The sequence below is a fragment of the Podarcis pityusensis genome, assembly GCF_964106645.2.
Source record: "Podarcis pityusensis genome assembly, chromosome: 14".
Classification (NCBI taxonomy): domain Eukaryota; kingdom Metazoa; phylum Chordata; class Lepidosauria; order Squamata; family Lacertidae; genus Podarcis; species Podarcis pityusensis.
The window spans coordinates 24,582,032-24,599,302 of NC_138039.1; the positions used below are offsets into that span (position 1 = coordinate 24,582,032).

The 17,271-nt window shown below is 46.8% G+C and overlaps 1 protein-coding gene and 1 long non-coding RNA gene across 3 annotated transcripts in view; both read left to right on the top strand.

Moving 5' to 3' along the window:
• The first annotated feature begins 656 nt into the window (after positions 1-656).
• CACNG3 (calcium voltage-gated channel auxiliary subunit gamma 3) overlaps positions 657-17,271 on the top strand; it is a 69,354-nt gene continuing 52,739 nt past the window's right edge. Inside the window, exon 1 of one of the 2 annotated variants that reach the window (XM_080981731.1) lies at positions 657-2,391. In XM_080981731.1, the coding sequence (XP_080837857.1) occupies positions 2,181-2,391 (211 nt within the window). In that variant the 5' untranslated portion in view covers positions 657-2,180. The remainder of the gene's footprint in view (positions 2,392-17,271) is intronic. The other variant, XM_080981730.1, reaches the window with a different exon arrangement.
• LOC308463405 lies at positions 11,185-14,822 on the top strand. The gene is made up of 3 exons (XR_013979574.1): positions 11,185-12,411; positions 13,813-13,897; positions 14,569-14,822. It is a non-coding gene; the product is annotated as an uncharacterized lncRNA (long non-coding RNA).

Consider the following 17,271-nt stretch of genomic DNA (forward strand, 5'->3'; position numbering starts at 1 on the left):
TGGGAGACCAGGGTTCAAATCTTCATTCGGCCATGAAGCTCACTAGGTGACTTTTGGTCGGAGGGGGAGAATCGTGTAGGCCACTTTGTGAGTTCCTTGTAGAAAAATGTGGGATGTAAGTGCAATAAATGAATACGCATTTCATTTTCCTGTGACATCACTTCGGTCCATCCATTCCCCTCTGGGGGGAAACTCTATATTTATCTATCTACAGTATATGCCTATTTAGGAGTACCTTCCACACATTAAATGAAGTGGACTCTAGTTCACAAAAGCTTATGTCGTAATAAGATCGTTGGTCTTTAAGATCTCACAGGGAAACAAAGGGCTCCAAGCAACTTTGCTAGTAAACTAGCACTTTGATTTTCCTTTAGTCAAAAGTAGTGAGATGGTACTCACATGATAGTACAGGAACACAGGAAGCTTCCTTATACCAGATGAAACCAGTAAGTATTTTCTACACTGACAGGCATCAGTTGTCTGAGGCTCCATACCATGTTCTCCTCTAGTCTTACCAGGAGATGCAGGGTTTTGAACCTGGGACCTTCTGCATGCAAAGCAGATGTGTTTCCACTGAGCTAGGAAACATGGGAAGGAACATAGGGAGCTGCCTTATACAACGTCAGCCCATTGGTCTATCTAGCTCTATATTACCTGCACTGATGGGCAGCAGCTCTGCAGCATTTTAGCTAGGGGTTTATCCCAGCCCTACCTGAAGATGCTGGTTGTTGAACCTGGAAACTATTGTATGCAAAGTAGTTGTTCTATCCCTGAGCTATAGTCCTTCCCCACAGCATCTTGATAAACCTGTGGGAAAGTTTTTGTGGGTGTTATAGGAGAGAAGTGTGTGTTTGTGTGCGTGCACATGCCTGCGTGTGCATACCTCGTGTGCCTTGCTTGTGTGCGTGAGGGGGGGGGAGGGAATTGAGTTCCCTGGAAAGCCAACCTCCCCGCCTCGAACTCGCATGTAATCAGCCACTTTTCTACCTTCTCCTCGGCTCGGTTCTTCCTTCCAGGCAGCTGTGCGATCTCTGCATCACTCGCTTACAGTATTTTGGGAGGGACATGGGCAGCTGGGACAAGCAGCTGCTCACCAGTCCGAGTGTCAAAGCTCAGCTGCAGGCGGCGGCGGCAGCAGCAGCAGCAGCAGGAGCAGCAGGGAAGCGCCTCGCCTGCTGATGGGAGCAGCCATCCTCCTCCTCCTCCACCTCCTTCACCAAAAAGTTCCAGCAGAATCCCTCCTGGAGAGCGCCGGAGGCGAGTGGGAGGCGCCTCCTTACATCACAGGGAGCCGGAGTCTAGAATCGCGGGAGCTGTCCACTTCAGCACCACCACACTCCAGGGCACGGGCAGGCGCGCGGGGAGCTGTCCGCTTCAGCACCGCGGCGCCCGAGCGGGCGGCGGCAGCAGCAGCGGGAAGGGAGCGGCCCTCTCCAGCCCAAGGAGCCCACCCACCCCGCTGCCTGGCTGGGAGGAATCCATCCCTCCAGCGCCGAGCTGGGGGCGGGCCTGCTCAGCACCACAGGGGACCCGGGAGTGACTTCCCTTTCCAGTCGCGGGCTCCGCACCTCTGGCAGTTTTCGCCGCCGCCGCCTTTGCTTGTCGCTTCAGAGACGGGGAGGGGGCTTGGAGCGATCTCCTCTTCTCTCCATCGCCAGTCGTGGGGGATATTTCCACCCAGCTGCTTTTAAAGCACCTATTTCTGTCTATTCCACCCGCATCCTCTCTCCCACCTCTTCCTCTCTCTAGCACACACACGCAGACACACACCGTGTTGATCTCGAGCTCTTTGGAATTTTTTATTTATTTATTTTTTGCTCTTGTGACAGGCGTCTGGATCTCCCAGGCTGAACGAAGGACAAGCCGCACGCTTCTGAGCCCGGCGTGCGGGGTCTGGATCGGGGATGAGCAGCAGGCGCCTGGCTGGATCTCAGCCTCATGCTCCATCCAAGAGGGGCAGGGAGGAGATCCCTCGAAACGCAGAAGACCAGCACCTGAGGAGCCCAAGGGGTCCCCCTCCTCTGGTGTGGAGAGCCCGGTTCGTGTAGAGAAAGGGCAGCCCTTCCCCTGCATGCCTCCGGCCCCCTAGCTCCAGGGGAGTGTGAGCGACACCTTTGCCTTCTTTCTCCCTCTGCCTTGCCTTCCCCTCCGGTTGGCTGCCCACGATACCATGCATCATTATGAGGATGTGTGACAGAGGTATCCAGATGCTGATCACCACCCTGGGAGCCTTTGCAGCGTTCAGCCTCATGACCATCGCGGTGGGCACAGACTATTGGCTGTATTCCAGGGGGGTGTGCAGGACTAAGTCCACAAACGACAATGACACCAGCAGGAAAAACGAAGAAGTCATGACCCACTCGGGCTTGTGGAGGACCTGCTGCTTGGAAGGTATTGAAACCCAACTCTTTGTTGCCAGCTCTGGGCTCTCCTAGTCTTTTGGAAGTGAGCTGGGATGGGGTGAAGGGAGGACTGCTGGGACTAATGTTGTAGCACAGTCAGGGGAAGTGGTGTTGCTTCCATGGGGAAAGTTTGGCTTTGCCTGAGAGATGCAGAGAGAACCCACAGCCCTAGAAACTTCCCTTTGGGCCCTTAGAGTCTCAAGCCTTTGCCTGGGTCTGCTTCTAGCTTTGGACTCTGCTCTGACTTCTTTTTGGCTAAACATTGCAGTGTGGGTCTCAGGACACAACACAGAGGTGGGAAAGGGCTGTTGCACACTTGTGGGCTTCAGACTGGGACATTTGGTTGACTACTGTGTGAGAACAAGATGTTAGAATAGGTGGATCCAGTTGCAGGGCTCTTGTGATGCTCTAACGGTGTCCTGCTCCATTATTACATGTCTATATGTTACAATCTATGCCAGGAAGACAGGCAAGCATTAGATGGTCAGGTAATGGCAAAGCCAAGCCCTGCCCATTGAGAGAGTAGGAAGGGTTGAGAGAGTAGGAAGAATATATTTTCATGCATGCTTTGACTCCTGCAAAGATGGGACTAGAATTTGTGCCGCAGGGTAGGCTGGGGTGACTGTTTTCTCTGACCAGGGCTCACTTGTTGCAGAGGTGTGTGTGTGTGTGCATTTAACAAAAGGTTCCTTGGGAAACTGATCATGAACCAAATGACCATTGAGGAAGTTGAGGGTTTTTTTGTTTTGTTTTTAGTGTTGTGGTGTTTTAGTTAACCCTCCTTGGCTGTGGAGATGGTGTGGGCATTCAAGGAGTGTTATCAGGCAATGACAAATACCAGCATCCGAAGGAGCACTTGGATTCTGGGTTTCTCCCTTTGTGTTATTGAATGTCACCTTCATTAAGATCATGGTGTGAATCTGGGGGGCTACAAAGGGACTTCTACAATATGACAAGAACACTTTATACTGTCCTCCCTCCCTCCCTCCCTCCCTCCCTCCCTTCCTTCCTTCCTTCCTTGGTCTCCCTCACACTCAGTTTCTCCTGTTGTCACAATAGTTATCTGTATGTTACAAGAGAAAGTGATTTAAGCCACATACATAAATAATCCCAGGAGGTGCATTATGTTCCCCACCACCACCATTCCCCACAAGCAAGACTAAGTAGACTAGCACAGCTGCAGGTTTTTAAAAATGAGCTAATCCCCACCCCCACCCCACCCTTCTCTCTGTTTCAAGCCACAGAGGTTTGGAGTCTTTCTCTGTCTTTACGCACTGTTGCAAGAGAATGCTGATGTGGTCCATTAGCCCGGTGGTCCTCAAACTTCCAGAGAGCTGGGCCAAAAAGGAAGCCAAATTTATCTCTCAAGCTGCCTGTTATCAGGAGCTTCAGTGAGTCATCAGGGAAGTGTTCCATGTCTCTGCCCACTAGTCTTTAACCGCTTCCCCCCCCCCCCCCCAGCTTGTGTAGGTGGATAAATGCAAAGATCCCACTCTTTGGCAACTGCTGCATGAAGCAATGTGGGGAGAGGGTGTTCTCACTGCCCACAGTCCCCTGTCAATGCCTCTTCCCTGTGTATCCCCCATCCAGAAAACCTACTCTAGCTTATATATAGTCTTGGCTCAGCCTTCCTCGTATCTTTCTGTAGAAGCTTCATTTCACCTTTTGCAGCTGATCATTGCTCCAGGTGGGCCATGTGAAGAGGTCCATTGAAGGGACAGGCTGTCTAATGTCTATGAGAAAGAGGCAGGCAGCTCAGTCCAAGGTCAATGGGTACTCAGGCTAAGGAAGGTCATGAGAGTGAGGGGGGAGGGGTGGTGGGGGTGGTGGGAGTTCAACCATCCTTCTCACCTCTATGCCAGAACATGAAACAAGACACACTCCTTTTTCCTGGAGCAACTGATGGTCATTCTGTAAGCCAAGGACTTAAGAGAGACAGAATTCTTCTGCAACCCAAAATGTCCAAAGGGGGGGGTAAATAAAAGAGGAAAGGATGGAGTCACAAACATTAGTTGGTCCAATATTTATTTATTTAGACAATTTGCCCCCTCCCCCCCAAAAAAACAACTAACTTTTTGTCTCAAAAAGACACACAAGGTGACTACATAATCTCAGTCTCAATTCCTTACACTGGACCAAGCTGAGCGCATTCACACGGCATCCAAATTGCTCTCAGGGGAGAGAAATTGAGACAACCCCCATGCTCATGACTCAAGAGTCCCAAATACCCGAGTCTTTGGCATCCACAGTACTCACCAGCAAGGCTAATTCTATTGCTCTTGATGCTAACTGCTGCTCCAAGATTTGGTTTTAGCAGTGGTACGTATCTAGGAGGTAGATATTTTCAGGACGCACCTTATTTCTGTTGTTGCGAGTTGTTTTAAACTGTTTTAACTGTTGCAACCAGCTTAGTGACTTTAGGGTGAAGGGAGGGTGGTGGTGATGACGTCCCATTTTCCTAGAGACAGAAAATTATGGGGAGGCATCACTTGGGCCTGCGTCACAATGTAAATGCCTTGGAGCTTAAGAGAGGCTCCAACAGGCATGTTGGGCAGTAACTTTCTTCTGATTGCAGCGATTGCTTCTGTTGCCATCAAATGCTGTGTCAATTTAACACCTGGCTGTGAATGGCTTTCTGGCTGCCCAGTGCTTCATTAGCCTCCTTGTTATGCATCTCTGGACTAGGAAATTATCTGGCTCCGTTGATCAATGGAAGGATCTGTCTGCTTCGAATGTGATGCTCAGAGATCTGAGTAGAAAGACTGAGAGGCAATTTCTCTTTCCCTTTTCCTCTCATGCTTATGTAGTTTGGAATATATGTGATTTACAGGAATGGGATACAGATGCCATCCCTATGTTGCAAATGGTACTGTGTGTGTGTAGGGGGCTTTATTTCGAATCTCAACTCAGGCAAGAGCTTGCTAGGTGTCATTAAGTCAGATGTTGACAGGCAGATTAGAGTGTTGGACTAGGGCCTGGGAGAGACCAGTGTTCGAAATCCCGCTAAGCCATGAAGCTCACTGGGTGACCTTGGGCCATTCACTGTTTCTCAGGCTCACCAACCTCACAGGGTTGTTGTGGGCATAAAATGGGGAGGAGGAAAACTACATTGAACTCCTTGGTGGAAAAGGTGGGATAGAAATGCAGTAAATAAATAAAAAAAGTAATGAAATGGTTTGAGCGACAACGCTCATCAGCCCTGACTATGGGCTGTGCTGCATGAGACTGGTGGGAATTATCCAAAACACAGAGGTGGATGGGAAACAAACCTGAGAGTGGCTGCCTTAGGCAACCCTCAACCTGCGCATTTTTGGTGCAATATAAGGATGATGATAATATCAGACTACCTTTCAGGGTAGTTGTAAGGATTGCTGAGCTGCTGTTTGTGGAGTGCTGTGAACACCTTCAATGTCTATGTAAATTAACAGTAAATATTATGATGATGATTTTACTTTATCTCCATGGGAGCAAGCAAAAGATATCCAAACTCAAACAGGTGCCGGGAAGCTCAAGGTCATTCCTGAAAGAGGTAGCTGCTCTTCCATGTTTAATTCCTACCTAAAATGGGAGACACTTTGAGGCTCAAGCTAGAGAGTGCGGATTAATATTTCTTCCAACATCTAAACAGAGTTGAATCAAATTTATCCTCCCTCCACCCCCCACTACAAAAGCACTGAGGCTTCAAACAATGCAATAGAGCTGCCAACTTTTGAAGCAGCCTCTGTAGCTCTGCCTGTAACGGATGTGAGCAGCCTCATCTGCCGACTCCTGCAGGTCCAGTGCCTGTTAAAGGCACAAGAGCAAGCCAGGCCTCCTTTTCTCCCTTGCCCTTACAATCCAATCAATGGCCACTTGTTGACAACCCAACATTGTTGAAGAAGACCGGCTTCTTGTCACGAGAAGGTGCAGGCACCCACTTGCCCTTTGCCTGGGAGTTTGCTTTGTGATCTGCTGGCTGGTGTGGTGCTCGAAGAGCCACAGTTTCCTCCAGCAAAATTTGAGCAGCAAAACTGTCCAAAGGGAGAGGGAGGGGACAATTTGCCCCCTCCTTTCCCAACTGAGCTTCCCATGAAAGGGTCAAGTACGTGGCTGGTGGGAGAGTCCATTGGGTCTGGTTCTTGAAGCCAAGGATACCTGAAGTACTGAGATGCTTCTGCTGAAGACGAGAAGCACATGGCAATCAGGGGCTTCTCTAAGAAATCATCTGGGTGTATTCTCAAGTATAAAATCCCAGTGCTAGCTAGCTCACTGTTCCAGATGGCCTTTAATAGTGTTTCAAAAGAGGTGCAGAGAACAGGGATGGTGAACCCTACAGCCCTCCAGGTGTTGCTGAACTCTCATCAGCACCAGCTGTGTGGCCAGTTGTCAGAGAGAATGGGATTTGTAGCTCTTGCCTGTGCTGCAGGCAGTAATGAGTTACGACGACTAAATGGAGCTTCCATGAACAGGAGGAGTCTACCTGTGAACCTCAGGTGCTGGAAACAAGCATTGTATCCATGTGTTACTTTCAGGTTTCTCAGACGCTTCTGCTTGGATGAATGTTGGACTAGATTGAACTTTGGTCTTTTTCATTCAATATTACTCCCACGTCAGGAACTCTTATCATCACGATTTCCCTGAGTACCATGAGCATTAATAACACTGAGAGAGGGAGAAAGGTACACACACACACAGAGAGAGAGACTTCCTTTGTTGAAGATGCCTGTGTCTGCAGTATCCACATTTCTGGATTTTAAAATGTGTTAAATGTGTCTGATTTCTAGTGCTCTAAATGTTGGCGCTCAAAGAGTCAGCACCCACCGATCTAGTAACCAATCCTATGAGAGGGGCATACTTATGCTTTTGAATTGAAAGAAAAGCACTCTGTACCTGCCCAAGCTCACTAATTATTTCACAAGCTCCCTGGCTGCTAGACGCAAAAAATAAAATAAATAAAATAAAATAAAATAAAATAAAATAAAATAAAATAAAAAAAATAAAAAAAAATAATAATAAAAAAAAAATAAAATAAATAAAATAAAATAAAATAAAATAAAATAAAATAAAATAAAATAAAATAAAATAAAAGCTCCATGTTGCTCCTCTATTCCCATCAACCGTTCAGATGAACATCACAAACGATTTGCATGTCCGGCAGAAAATTCACCTGCACTTAGAAACCAGCCAGAATGACCAGGAGAAGTTTCATCATGAGGAGCAAATGAGGCAATTGGGGGACATACGACCCCAAAACCATCCCAGTATGGAGGAGCCCTGTCATTGCAGGACCTGATGCAGTTTAATTAAGGGATTGAGGTGGAGGACTGAGTAGGAATAAGATGCATGTGAAAATGTTGTTACCACACACACCATGGTGGGACTACTGCTGTCAAGCCTGTGGTTAAGCTAGCATCACACACACACACACCGGGGGGGGGGGGGATTGCATGATCTAAAGTGCCTTCAATGGAAAGGAACATCGTTCAGTGGCAGAATATCTGATTGACATGCACTGTGTCCAACTTTCAATCCCTGATATTGCCAGTTGGATCTGGAAGAGACACCCTGAATGAAAGAGAACAGCACCCTGCCTGGAGAGACACTGCCAGTCAGTGTAGACAATACTGAGCTCAATGGACCAAATGGTCTGACTCAGGATAAGGCAACTTCCAATGTTCCTAATGCTTGGAAGATTCAGTACCAATAGACTGGTAGCTATTCTATTTTACTTATTCCCGTAATGTATTTTTCGCCCAGTCTTCCTCACAACTGATCTCAAGGTGGGTGAAAATTCCCTCGACGTACAGGGCAACGAAGGCATGTAAAGCCACCAGGATTCCTGACCAACCTACCTTGCATGCAGAAGAATCCAACGGCATCTCTAGGGCTGGGAGAGACCCCTGCCTGAAACCCCCTACCTGCTGCTGCCCATCACTGTCAACAGCACTGAGCTAGATGGGCCATAGGAATGCAGCTTCTTATAACCCCCAAGTTCTTACAGCTACAGATCCTTAAGAACAACAGATTATGATTCAGAACTCCAACAATAATATGGATTAAAATGGATGTCCCCAAATGCCTCAGCAAAGAAATGAGGTTTTGCCTGGAGCTGGAATAAAAAGAAAGAGTCCATGTCAGACATACGTCTGAGGGGAGGGCGTTCTACAAGCCAGGGACCATCACAGATAGGATCCTTATCAGGCTCAGAAAAAGGCTTAATTCTTCCACTGTGGGGTTTGAAAGAGCTTAACCCTGACTAGATCAGTGCTGTGCTCTTTTACTCTACTGCAGGGATATAGACTTCTATTGGTGTGTAGCAAGGGTGGTTTTTTTAAAACTGAACCAGTTTTTATATCATTGCAGAAAGACATTTTTTTGTATTTTTAAAAATAATTGAAAAATTACAACAGTTTATTCAGCTTTTTAACTCTATTATCAAGCACTGCAGTTTTGCGTTCATTGGGTCAAATAGTTCACTTATTCCGATTATTTCAATCAAACATTGAATATTATGATACTATTCATTATGAATTTATATAGCCACCTCATGGAAAGGCATCTGGATGCAAGAATTATCCTTGTCGTTCTCTGAAAAAACAATATAGTTCAAATTCTGTCCAAAATATATACAGTAGTATCTCTGGTTACGTACTTAATTCGTTCTGGAGGTCCTTTCTTAACCTGAAACCGTTCTTAACCAGAGGTACCATTTTAGCTAATGGGGCCTCCCACTGCCGCTGCACTGCCACCACCACCATGCAATTTCTGTTCTCATTCTGAGGTAAAGTTCTTAACCCGAGTTACTACTTTCGGGTTAGTGGAGTCTGTAACCCGAAGTGTTTGTAACCTGAGGTGTTTGTAACCCGAGGTACCACTGTAGGGGGGAAAGTAAATGCTGTGAGTTTTATTGAAACATGCTGTCTAAAATCTCTTCATGGAAAAATATTAGTGACTTTTAATTTGGGGGGGGGGTCACCACATATTTTGGCAATAGTACATTTTGAATTGTTTGCAGATCCAGTGTTATATATCAGTTTGAAGCTTCACATCAAGCTTCCTCAACCTCCATGATCCCTAGCTAGCAAGACCAGTGGTCAGGTATGATAGGAATTGTAGTCTCAAAACATCTGGAGGGCCGAGGTTGAGGAAGCCTGTTTCAGATGCACTCCTTCAGATCGCTTTTGATTCATTCTTTTGTCTAAATTACTGAGTGAGAGAGTAGGGAGGGATTTATATGAAAGCAAATCAAGGGGGGCGGGATGTGGCAACATCAAAAGGAATAGAATTTTCCAATATGTGATTTTTGGGAAGCTATTTGAATGCAATGGAGTTGGCAGCCTTCCCCAACTTGGTACCCTCCAGATCTTTTGGACTACAACTCCCATCTGGCATAGTCAGGTTGGTCTGTAGAATCCTGGGTCTGATGGGAGCATCACTCTCTGGCTGTGGCTGATGGGAGATTGATTTATGCATTGATTGATTGATTGATGCATTTGTATCCCACCTTTTCTTCCTCCGATGACCTTAAGGTGGCATACCTAGATCTCTCCTGCCTCATTTAATTTGCAGAACAATGCTATGAGGCAGGTTAAGCTGAGAGGCAGGGTTTGGCCCCCAAGATCACCCAGTGAGCTCCATGAATGAATTGGGGGGATTTGAACCCTGGACTCTCCAAGCTCTTAGTCCAGCACTCTAGCCACACCACCACACTAGCTCTCTTTTAGCTGTCAGCCTCATCTTAATAAACCCCCTCTTGCTCTGCAGATATACTAGGTGAGCACCATTTAGTAGTTATTAGATATTTAAGTGCTGGTCTCGCATTTCTTCCTAGACATTGGTTTTCATTTTATTTTAAAATCTAATAGAATTTGTAGAGGATCTAACTGCAAAGTGTATCCAGTTATAGTGTTTATATGAATTACAACCCCCCCCCAAAAAAAAGCCTACTAATTTTTCCCAGATGTAGCATGCAGACATTGCCCACACTTCCAACCTGTGACCTTGGCATTAAGATATATTTACTATTTTCCCCAGACGGCATATAGTCAGATACCAGCAATACAATATTCTGAATATAACATATATTGAAATAAATTTATTTCACATTGATTTCCCCCCCCCCCAATGGGACAGGGAGCTTTCAGCCATCCAGAGTTGTGGCTACATAATTCTAGACTTAATTGTCTTGCAGGAGGCCCCCTTTCTATGGGGTATGACTACATTACACACATTTTCCCCTTCCCCATCCCCTGCCACGTCATTCCATGTTTTTGCATTTTGTTTTACATTGCATGTTTTATGTAGTTTAGTATAATAATTATGCTTGGTTGGGGGAGGAAACTTCAAAGCAGTTTACAAAAAAGATAAAACAATAAAATTATCAATAAGAAAAAATTAGCAAAAATAATTAAAATTATGAAAAGTTTAAAAAACAAATTAAAACTCGCACCAGCTTTCTAAGCATCTGGGTAGGCTTGTCTAAACAAAAATGCTTTTAGCAGGCTCCAGAAAGAGTGCCTGCCTCATATCAATAGGCAGGGAGTTCCAAAGTGTAGTTGTGGCCACACTAACAGATCGATTGCCTTTAAATTCCTGATACATTAGAGAGAAGAGTTTGTCAACCCCAATATTTATAAAAGAAATACTCTGAGCATGTGCAGTTTCACATTCAATTTTATTTTTTAACTGTTTTTATGTCATTCTGCAATATATAATAAACAAGAATGGTGACATTTCCATCATAGCACCATCATAGCTGCAGTATTTCTGGCTACAGCCCTGCACATGGAGCCTGCCACACATCATCCACTGAAGTGAATGGAGAATTCTGCATATGCAGGCGTTTTGTGGCCACCCACAGAGGCTGGGAACCTCAAGACTCGAGGTGTAAATGCAGCCCCCCACGCCTCTCTATCTGGCCATCAGAACTCTCCCCAAGGCACAGCCTTCGCTGGCCACGAGTGGCTTGGCCTGGCTCTGATGTGTCCTTGAACTCTAATAGCACCTCTTCCTTGTCTGGATGGAAGATAGCGTGTGGTAGGTCAGTGTGTGTCGAAACTAGCCCATTGTACAAAGGCAAAATGCTCATTCATTGTTCTGCCCCCTTCCCCTTCTGGCTCCACCTACCACAGGCATCTGGCCATCAGAAAGTTGCTCAGAAGGCAATGCGGCCCTTGGCCTGAAGAGGGATCTCCGTCCCTGAAGGATACCACTGGTGCACATTCAGTTCTCTGGTTGGAGTGATGTGGGTCTATAGGAATGTGGTTGTCAGAGGTCCTTGCCATATATACCAGCCCTTCCATCGCTCAATTTTCCTCTGGCATCTCCCCAGCCCCAAGTTAAATTTCCAGGGGGAAAACCCTTTTGTTTGGGCTTCCGCCATGAAATTATTATCGCTTTTATTTTTGATTGATTTGCACAATAGCGTTCTAATCACACGCTCAAAATGTTGTACAGTAAAACCAAATCTTGAAAGCAGCAGGAAGGATCACCTGCCACCAGCGAAGCACTTAACCAGCCTCAGGCACCCCAGGAAAAGCCCTCGCAGAGGCCCAATATTATCCACTGTTTGGGCTATAATGAACCAGAACTTGACACGGATCCAGGCTTTGGGGGGGCATGGAAGGTGCCAGCGGGAATCCAGGCTCACTCCTTTGATTAAGGCGGCCTCCCACTGGGCTAAAGAACAGCTCCTGCCCGATAACTAGCGCCTTATCCCTTTGCTCATGTATATTGACAGAACTCAGCAATGGGTCAATAACAGGCTGCCAGTTCGGCGTCTGCTTGAAGACACACGATCTGAGATTTCTCTACAGCATTTTGAAAGATGGAGGAGAAGCGGAAGACACAGCAGACTGCCAGATTGCTCTGGCCTTTTCAGGCAGGCTGACAACTCCTGGAACATTTCTGATGACACTCCATCACCCTCGCTTCCTCTAATGAGTGCCAAAGAGTTTGGGAACAAAACGGGCCCACCACCCAAAAAGAGGAGGGCACCACAGGGCTCCTGTTCCAGGCTGACTCTTGGGAGGTGGGCATACACGGCAACATTTCATTTTCTCAAATGTTTAGAGTCTTCTTGTTTTAAATCCTCTCTCTCTCTCTCTCTCTCTCTCTCTCTCTCTCTCTCTCTTTCTTTCTTTCTTTCTCTTCCTTTTTCTTTCTTTCCCTATAAAATTTAAATGATAGCTAGAGGTATATACTCCAAGTTTTGCCTAATGGGCAGGGATTGGATCACTGCTAAGCCTCTCTGTAAGAGTCAAGCTGAACACCGTATCAATCTATGAGACCCAATTGTGCTAGAGGAAGATTTAAGGGAGTGCCATTGGTTGTCACACTCTTGGCACTGACTTAGAATGGAAGGCGAAATGCTGGGAGGGGGAAGAGAATTGGTGTTGCACAGGGCGCTACTGAAATTTGCAAGCCCAAAGTCCTCCACTGCTTGTGGATGATGACCCTCTCCCCCACTCATATGATGTCAAGACTGGTGGGGGAGGACTGGACAAATTCATGGAGAAGAAAGGGCTATTGAAGCCTACTATCCATTTTGGCTATGTTCTGCCTCCACAGTTGGAGGCAGAAATGCTTCTGAATACCAGTTACTGGGGATTGCGGGTGCAGAGAGTGCTCTTGTGCTTCTGTCCTGCTTACAGGCTTCACAGAAATGTATCTGGTTGGCCACTGTGAGAACAGGATGTTGGACTAGAGCCTGATCCAGCAGGCTCTTCTTATGTTCTTAAGGAGATGAGAGGGGCAGAGCTTGTGATTGCATAATGTGCCTGTAAAAGGGGTGGCATAAGTAAAGAGTATCCCTCAAAGTCAATGAAGGAAGAACCCTACTTGAATGGCTGTCCCCTGCCTGAAACTAGACTGGCCAGGCACATGAGAGAACAGGGCTGCTGACCCTTTAATTGCTTCTTTTACACAACTATTAAAGGCATGGGAGCCCTGGATTCTGTTGCATCAGGACATTCAAACCTTTCTAACCGCAAAGCCACAATGCAGAAAAGTCCCGTTCTGCAGCCAGTCACTATACAGAAGTGTTCATCAACCCTGGTGAGGAAACAGTTGACCAGAACATGGTTTGGAGAGATGCTCTTCTGCCCCATGTCTGGAAAACTAGGATTAAGTAAGTGGGTACTTTAGTGATGGGGCATTTGATGATAGGCAGCCCTGTTTAGGGAAGCTTTTAATGTTTAACAGACCACTGTGTTTTAATACTTTGTTGGAAGCTGCCCAGAGTGGCTGGGAAAACCCAGCCAGATGGGCAGGGTATAAATTATTATTATTATTATTATTATTATTATTATTATTATTATTACTATTATTATTAAAACTTTGCACAAGAAACAAAAATACCCAGGAGCCAAAGGAACTTTCCCCCAATAAGGATGGGGGAGAAAGGGTAGATAGATAACAGTTGTGTTCTCAGACCTTTTACAGGTGCTACGATTCCAGACTTCAAATATAAATACTCTCAAGAATCGGCAACTCCAAGGACAAGAGGACCACCACAGGTAAAAAGCAGAGCCTTTTGCATTCCTCCCATCTCTCCTCCTCCCCCCTGACCTCCGCATGTCTTCCCCAGCCCTCCCATGCAATGCAGACCAAGGCATTCTGACTTAAACAACCCCACACCCTGGCTCAGTAAGGTGCAGCAGCCTCTCCCACAAGTATGTCCCATGCACAAAAACAGGGGATCTGTTGACTGCCGGGCCCCAAATCTAGATCAGTTCTTTCACTATGCACTGGCACAAACAAAGGGGAGCCTGGTACCATTGTAGGTGAACCATCTGCTGGGTCCTGTTTTTCCTAGCAGGATCAGAGCCAGCGGACATGAACGCCAAGCTCCAGGGCCGCTCCTTGGTGCTTCTGGGTGAGGGCTGTTTCACTGGTGACAGCATCTCCCTCAAGAAGCATCTCTTTGGATGCAGACCCCAGGCCAGCTGCCAACAAAAAGAAATCATAGAACTGTAGAGGGACTTCCAAGGGTCATCTAGTCCAACCCCCTGTAATGCAGGAACCGAGGCTAAATGGATGGAACCTGGCAGATGACCATCCAACCTCTGTTGACTAGAAGCACTTGGGGGCAGGACCCCCCTCCTCTGCCACTTTCCCAGGAGTTGTCTGCTGCAGCCTCTTCTCATTGCTCATTACTACCACTAACTATCCCCATGTCTCTCCACAGGCAACCAGGCAGCCCTTTGCACTCACGGAGGAAAAAGTGTTCTCCACTCCCCAGTGCCATAGAGGACACAAGAGAGGCCTAGACCAGCAGCAGGTGACTCGTGAGATGCCAGATGCTCCTCTGTGGGGTCATTACTTTCCCTGCTCTCGCATGAGTCCTGTCCCTTTCTGGAATGCATGAGAGACAGGGTTGCAACCAGAGCAGCTGTACTCTATGACACTGCCAGAGCTCACTCTGCCATGGATGTTGTTCAATAAAAGACTTGATGATTTTAGTGTTGCCTTTGTTCTTAAGTGCATGATCTGGTGCCTCCAGCACTGTCCCCCTTCTTAGTCACCTCCCTGGTCTTCCCTATGGGACACAAGAGGAGGAGCAGGAGGTGTGCCATCACAGCAGAACTGGAGGTCTGCATGCTGGCTGTGGGTCTTGCTGCTGGAGTATTGTCAAAAACAATGGCCGATAGGGCTACATTCTGAATACAAGTTGCTGGAATCCTAAGGAAGGAAGAGTGCTCTTGTTTTGGGGAACTGCTTGGGGGTTCCCTTTGAGGCATCTGGTTGGCCACTGTGAGAACAGATGCTGGACTAGATGGGCCATTAGCCTGATCTAGCAGGCTCTTCTTAAAAGCATTTGTGTGTGTTTTAATAAAAAATAGGACAGACTCTAAGTCTTCCATTCTCCTCATGTGGTTGTTGCCAGTGTGATAAGCCAGCCGGCAGAGCTGTATCAGTCACCCTCTCTAGAAGGGCTTCTGGAGAGGATGCCCTGCAAATGCTGGCAATAACCTGAAGTTATCCTGAAATACAAGGGAGGTGCATCTAAAGTATTGGGCATCCCAGGATTGGCACTTGACAGGGGGAGGCCACTGGCCATTGCATCACTCACCCAGATTGCCTGTGTCGCACTGCATTCTCTTGCAGGAGCAAACTGAACACCTTTTGTGGGCTGAAGATGTGTTGTTCCAGCTGAGGTCCTTCTGTACTGAGCTGTGTGGCTAGATGATTCATGTGGAGCTGAGGAGAACAGGAGGAGGGCCACAGCTCAGCAGCAGAACATCTTGCTTTGCATGCAGATGCCCCAAGGATCAATCCCTGGAATCTCTCAGTAGGGCTGGGAAAGGCTGAAACCATGGAAAGCCTCTGCCAGTCAGTGTGAACAATATTGCTGTAGGTGGCTGACACAGAATAAGGCAACTTCCTGTTTTGTTCCTACATCATGGGCTAGACTAATTGCAAATCTTTCTGTTGTGCGGCTGTGTGGTGCTCCATTATTTAGCATATATTTGTTGTTTATTTGTAGTTATAGTCCACCTCTCGCCAAATGGTCCTGGGGTGGGATAGGAAAATGTCACAATTCCAGCAAGCACAATTTTCAATCAAAATACAACACACACAGACCCCCAAAAACAAGTACAGAGCAGCCAACGTTAGCAGCACAGCAGGGCACAGCAACGCAGGAGGAAGAAAGGCACTCACTCAACCCATCATCAAAAAGCATGCAGGGACCAAGTTGCACTTCAGAGGGGTGGTCATTCCACAACCTGGGAGCCCAATGGAAAATACCTTCTCATTCAATGAGGAGCACTGCATTCTAGTTCCGCTCTCGTTATTTTTCACCCAAAATCATTGTGTGCAAGACACTGAAAGGGAACTAGTGATGCAGTGGTGATAGTGTTTCTACTAGGAGCTGGGAGACCAGGGTTCAAGCCCCTACTCAGCTATGAAGCTCAGCGGGCGACCTGGGACCAGTCACTGCCTCTCAACCCCAACCTACCTCACAGGGTCGTTATGGGGGATTAAATGAGGTGTGGGGGAGAACCATGTCTGCCACCTTGAGCTCCTTGTAGGAAAGAAAGGTGGGATATAAATGCAATAAGTGAAACTCGTTCAAGGCTGGTACTCAGGTCCACTCCCTTTGATTCCCTGCATCCTTGCTATCCTTACACATTGCTCAAAGAGAGGAAATGTGTCGCTGAAAAAGGAGGGCACCTATTTGCATAAAATTTGCATGTGCTCATCTAGATGTATAACTGCAAGTTGAGGAATAAGTGCTATCATTTAAATAGAAATTATTTAAATCAATTCCACCATCATAGGAACAACGGAGGTCTGCGCCTGCTCATGGTGCCTGCCCGATTGATAATTGTTGATAAGCAACTTCAGGGCTCTCACCTGCTGCCCATCCTTAGCCTTCACTTTCTCTTTCTGCCGGACTTGCACATTTCGGCTGGAGTGTTCCATGCATGGTTAATGTGGGGGCAGCGCTGGTGCGTAATCTCATGATTGGTGGGTTGCCAGGTACACTGTGGGAGTGTCTGTCAGTCGTGTCTCTACAGCTATTTTTGCACTTCTTACTTTGCTCTCAGGAGCATGTAGGACTGCAACTACAGAATGCCAGTCGTTAGCTCTGGCGTGGCAGCCACAGGCAAGCTGGAGCCATGGGAAATGTTTAAGAATCAAGCTCCATCAGAATAAAAGAGGGGGGCTTTCTTCCAAATAAAGCAAGCCAATGCAGAGCGGTGGCAAAGAGTCCGAGAGTACAAGGTGCCCAGAGTTCAAATTCTATCTCAGCGCCTTTTTTCTTTTCTTTTTATGCAAACAAGTGTTTTGAGATTGGATTTGCTTTTTTATTATTATTGATACAACAAAAAAAGGAAAACACAGATACAGAATTACACACAAGAATAGCAATAAACACAACATT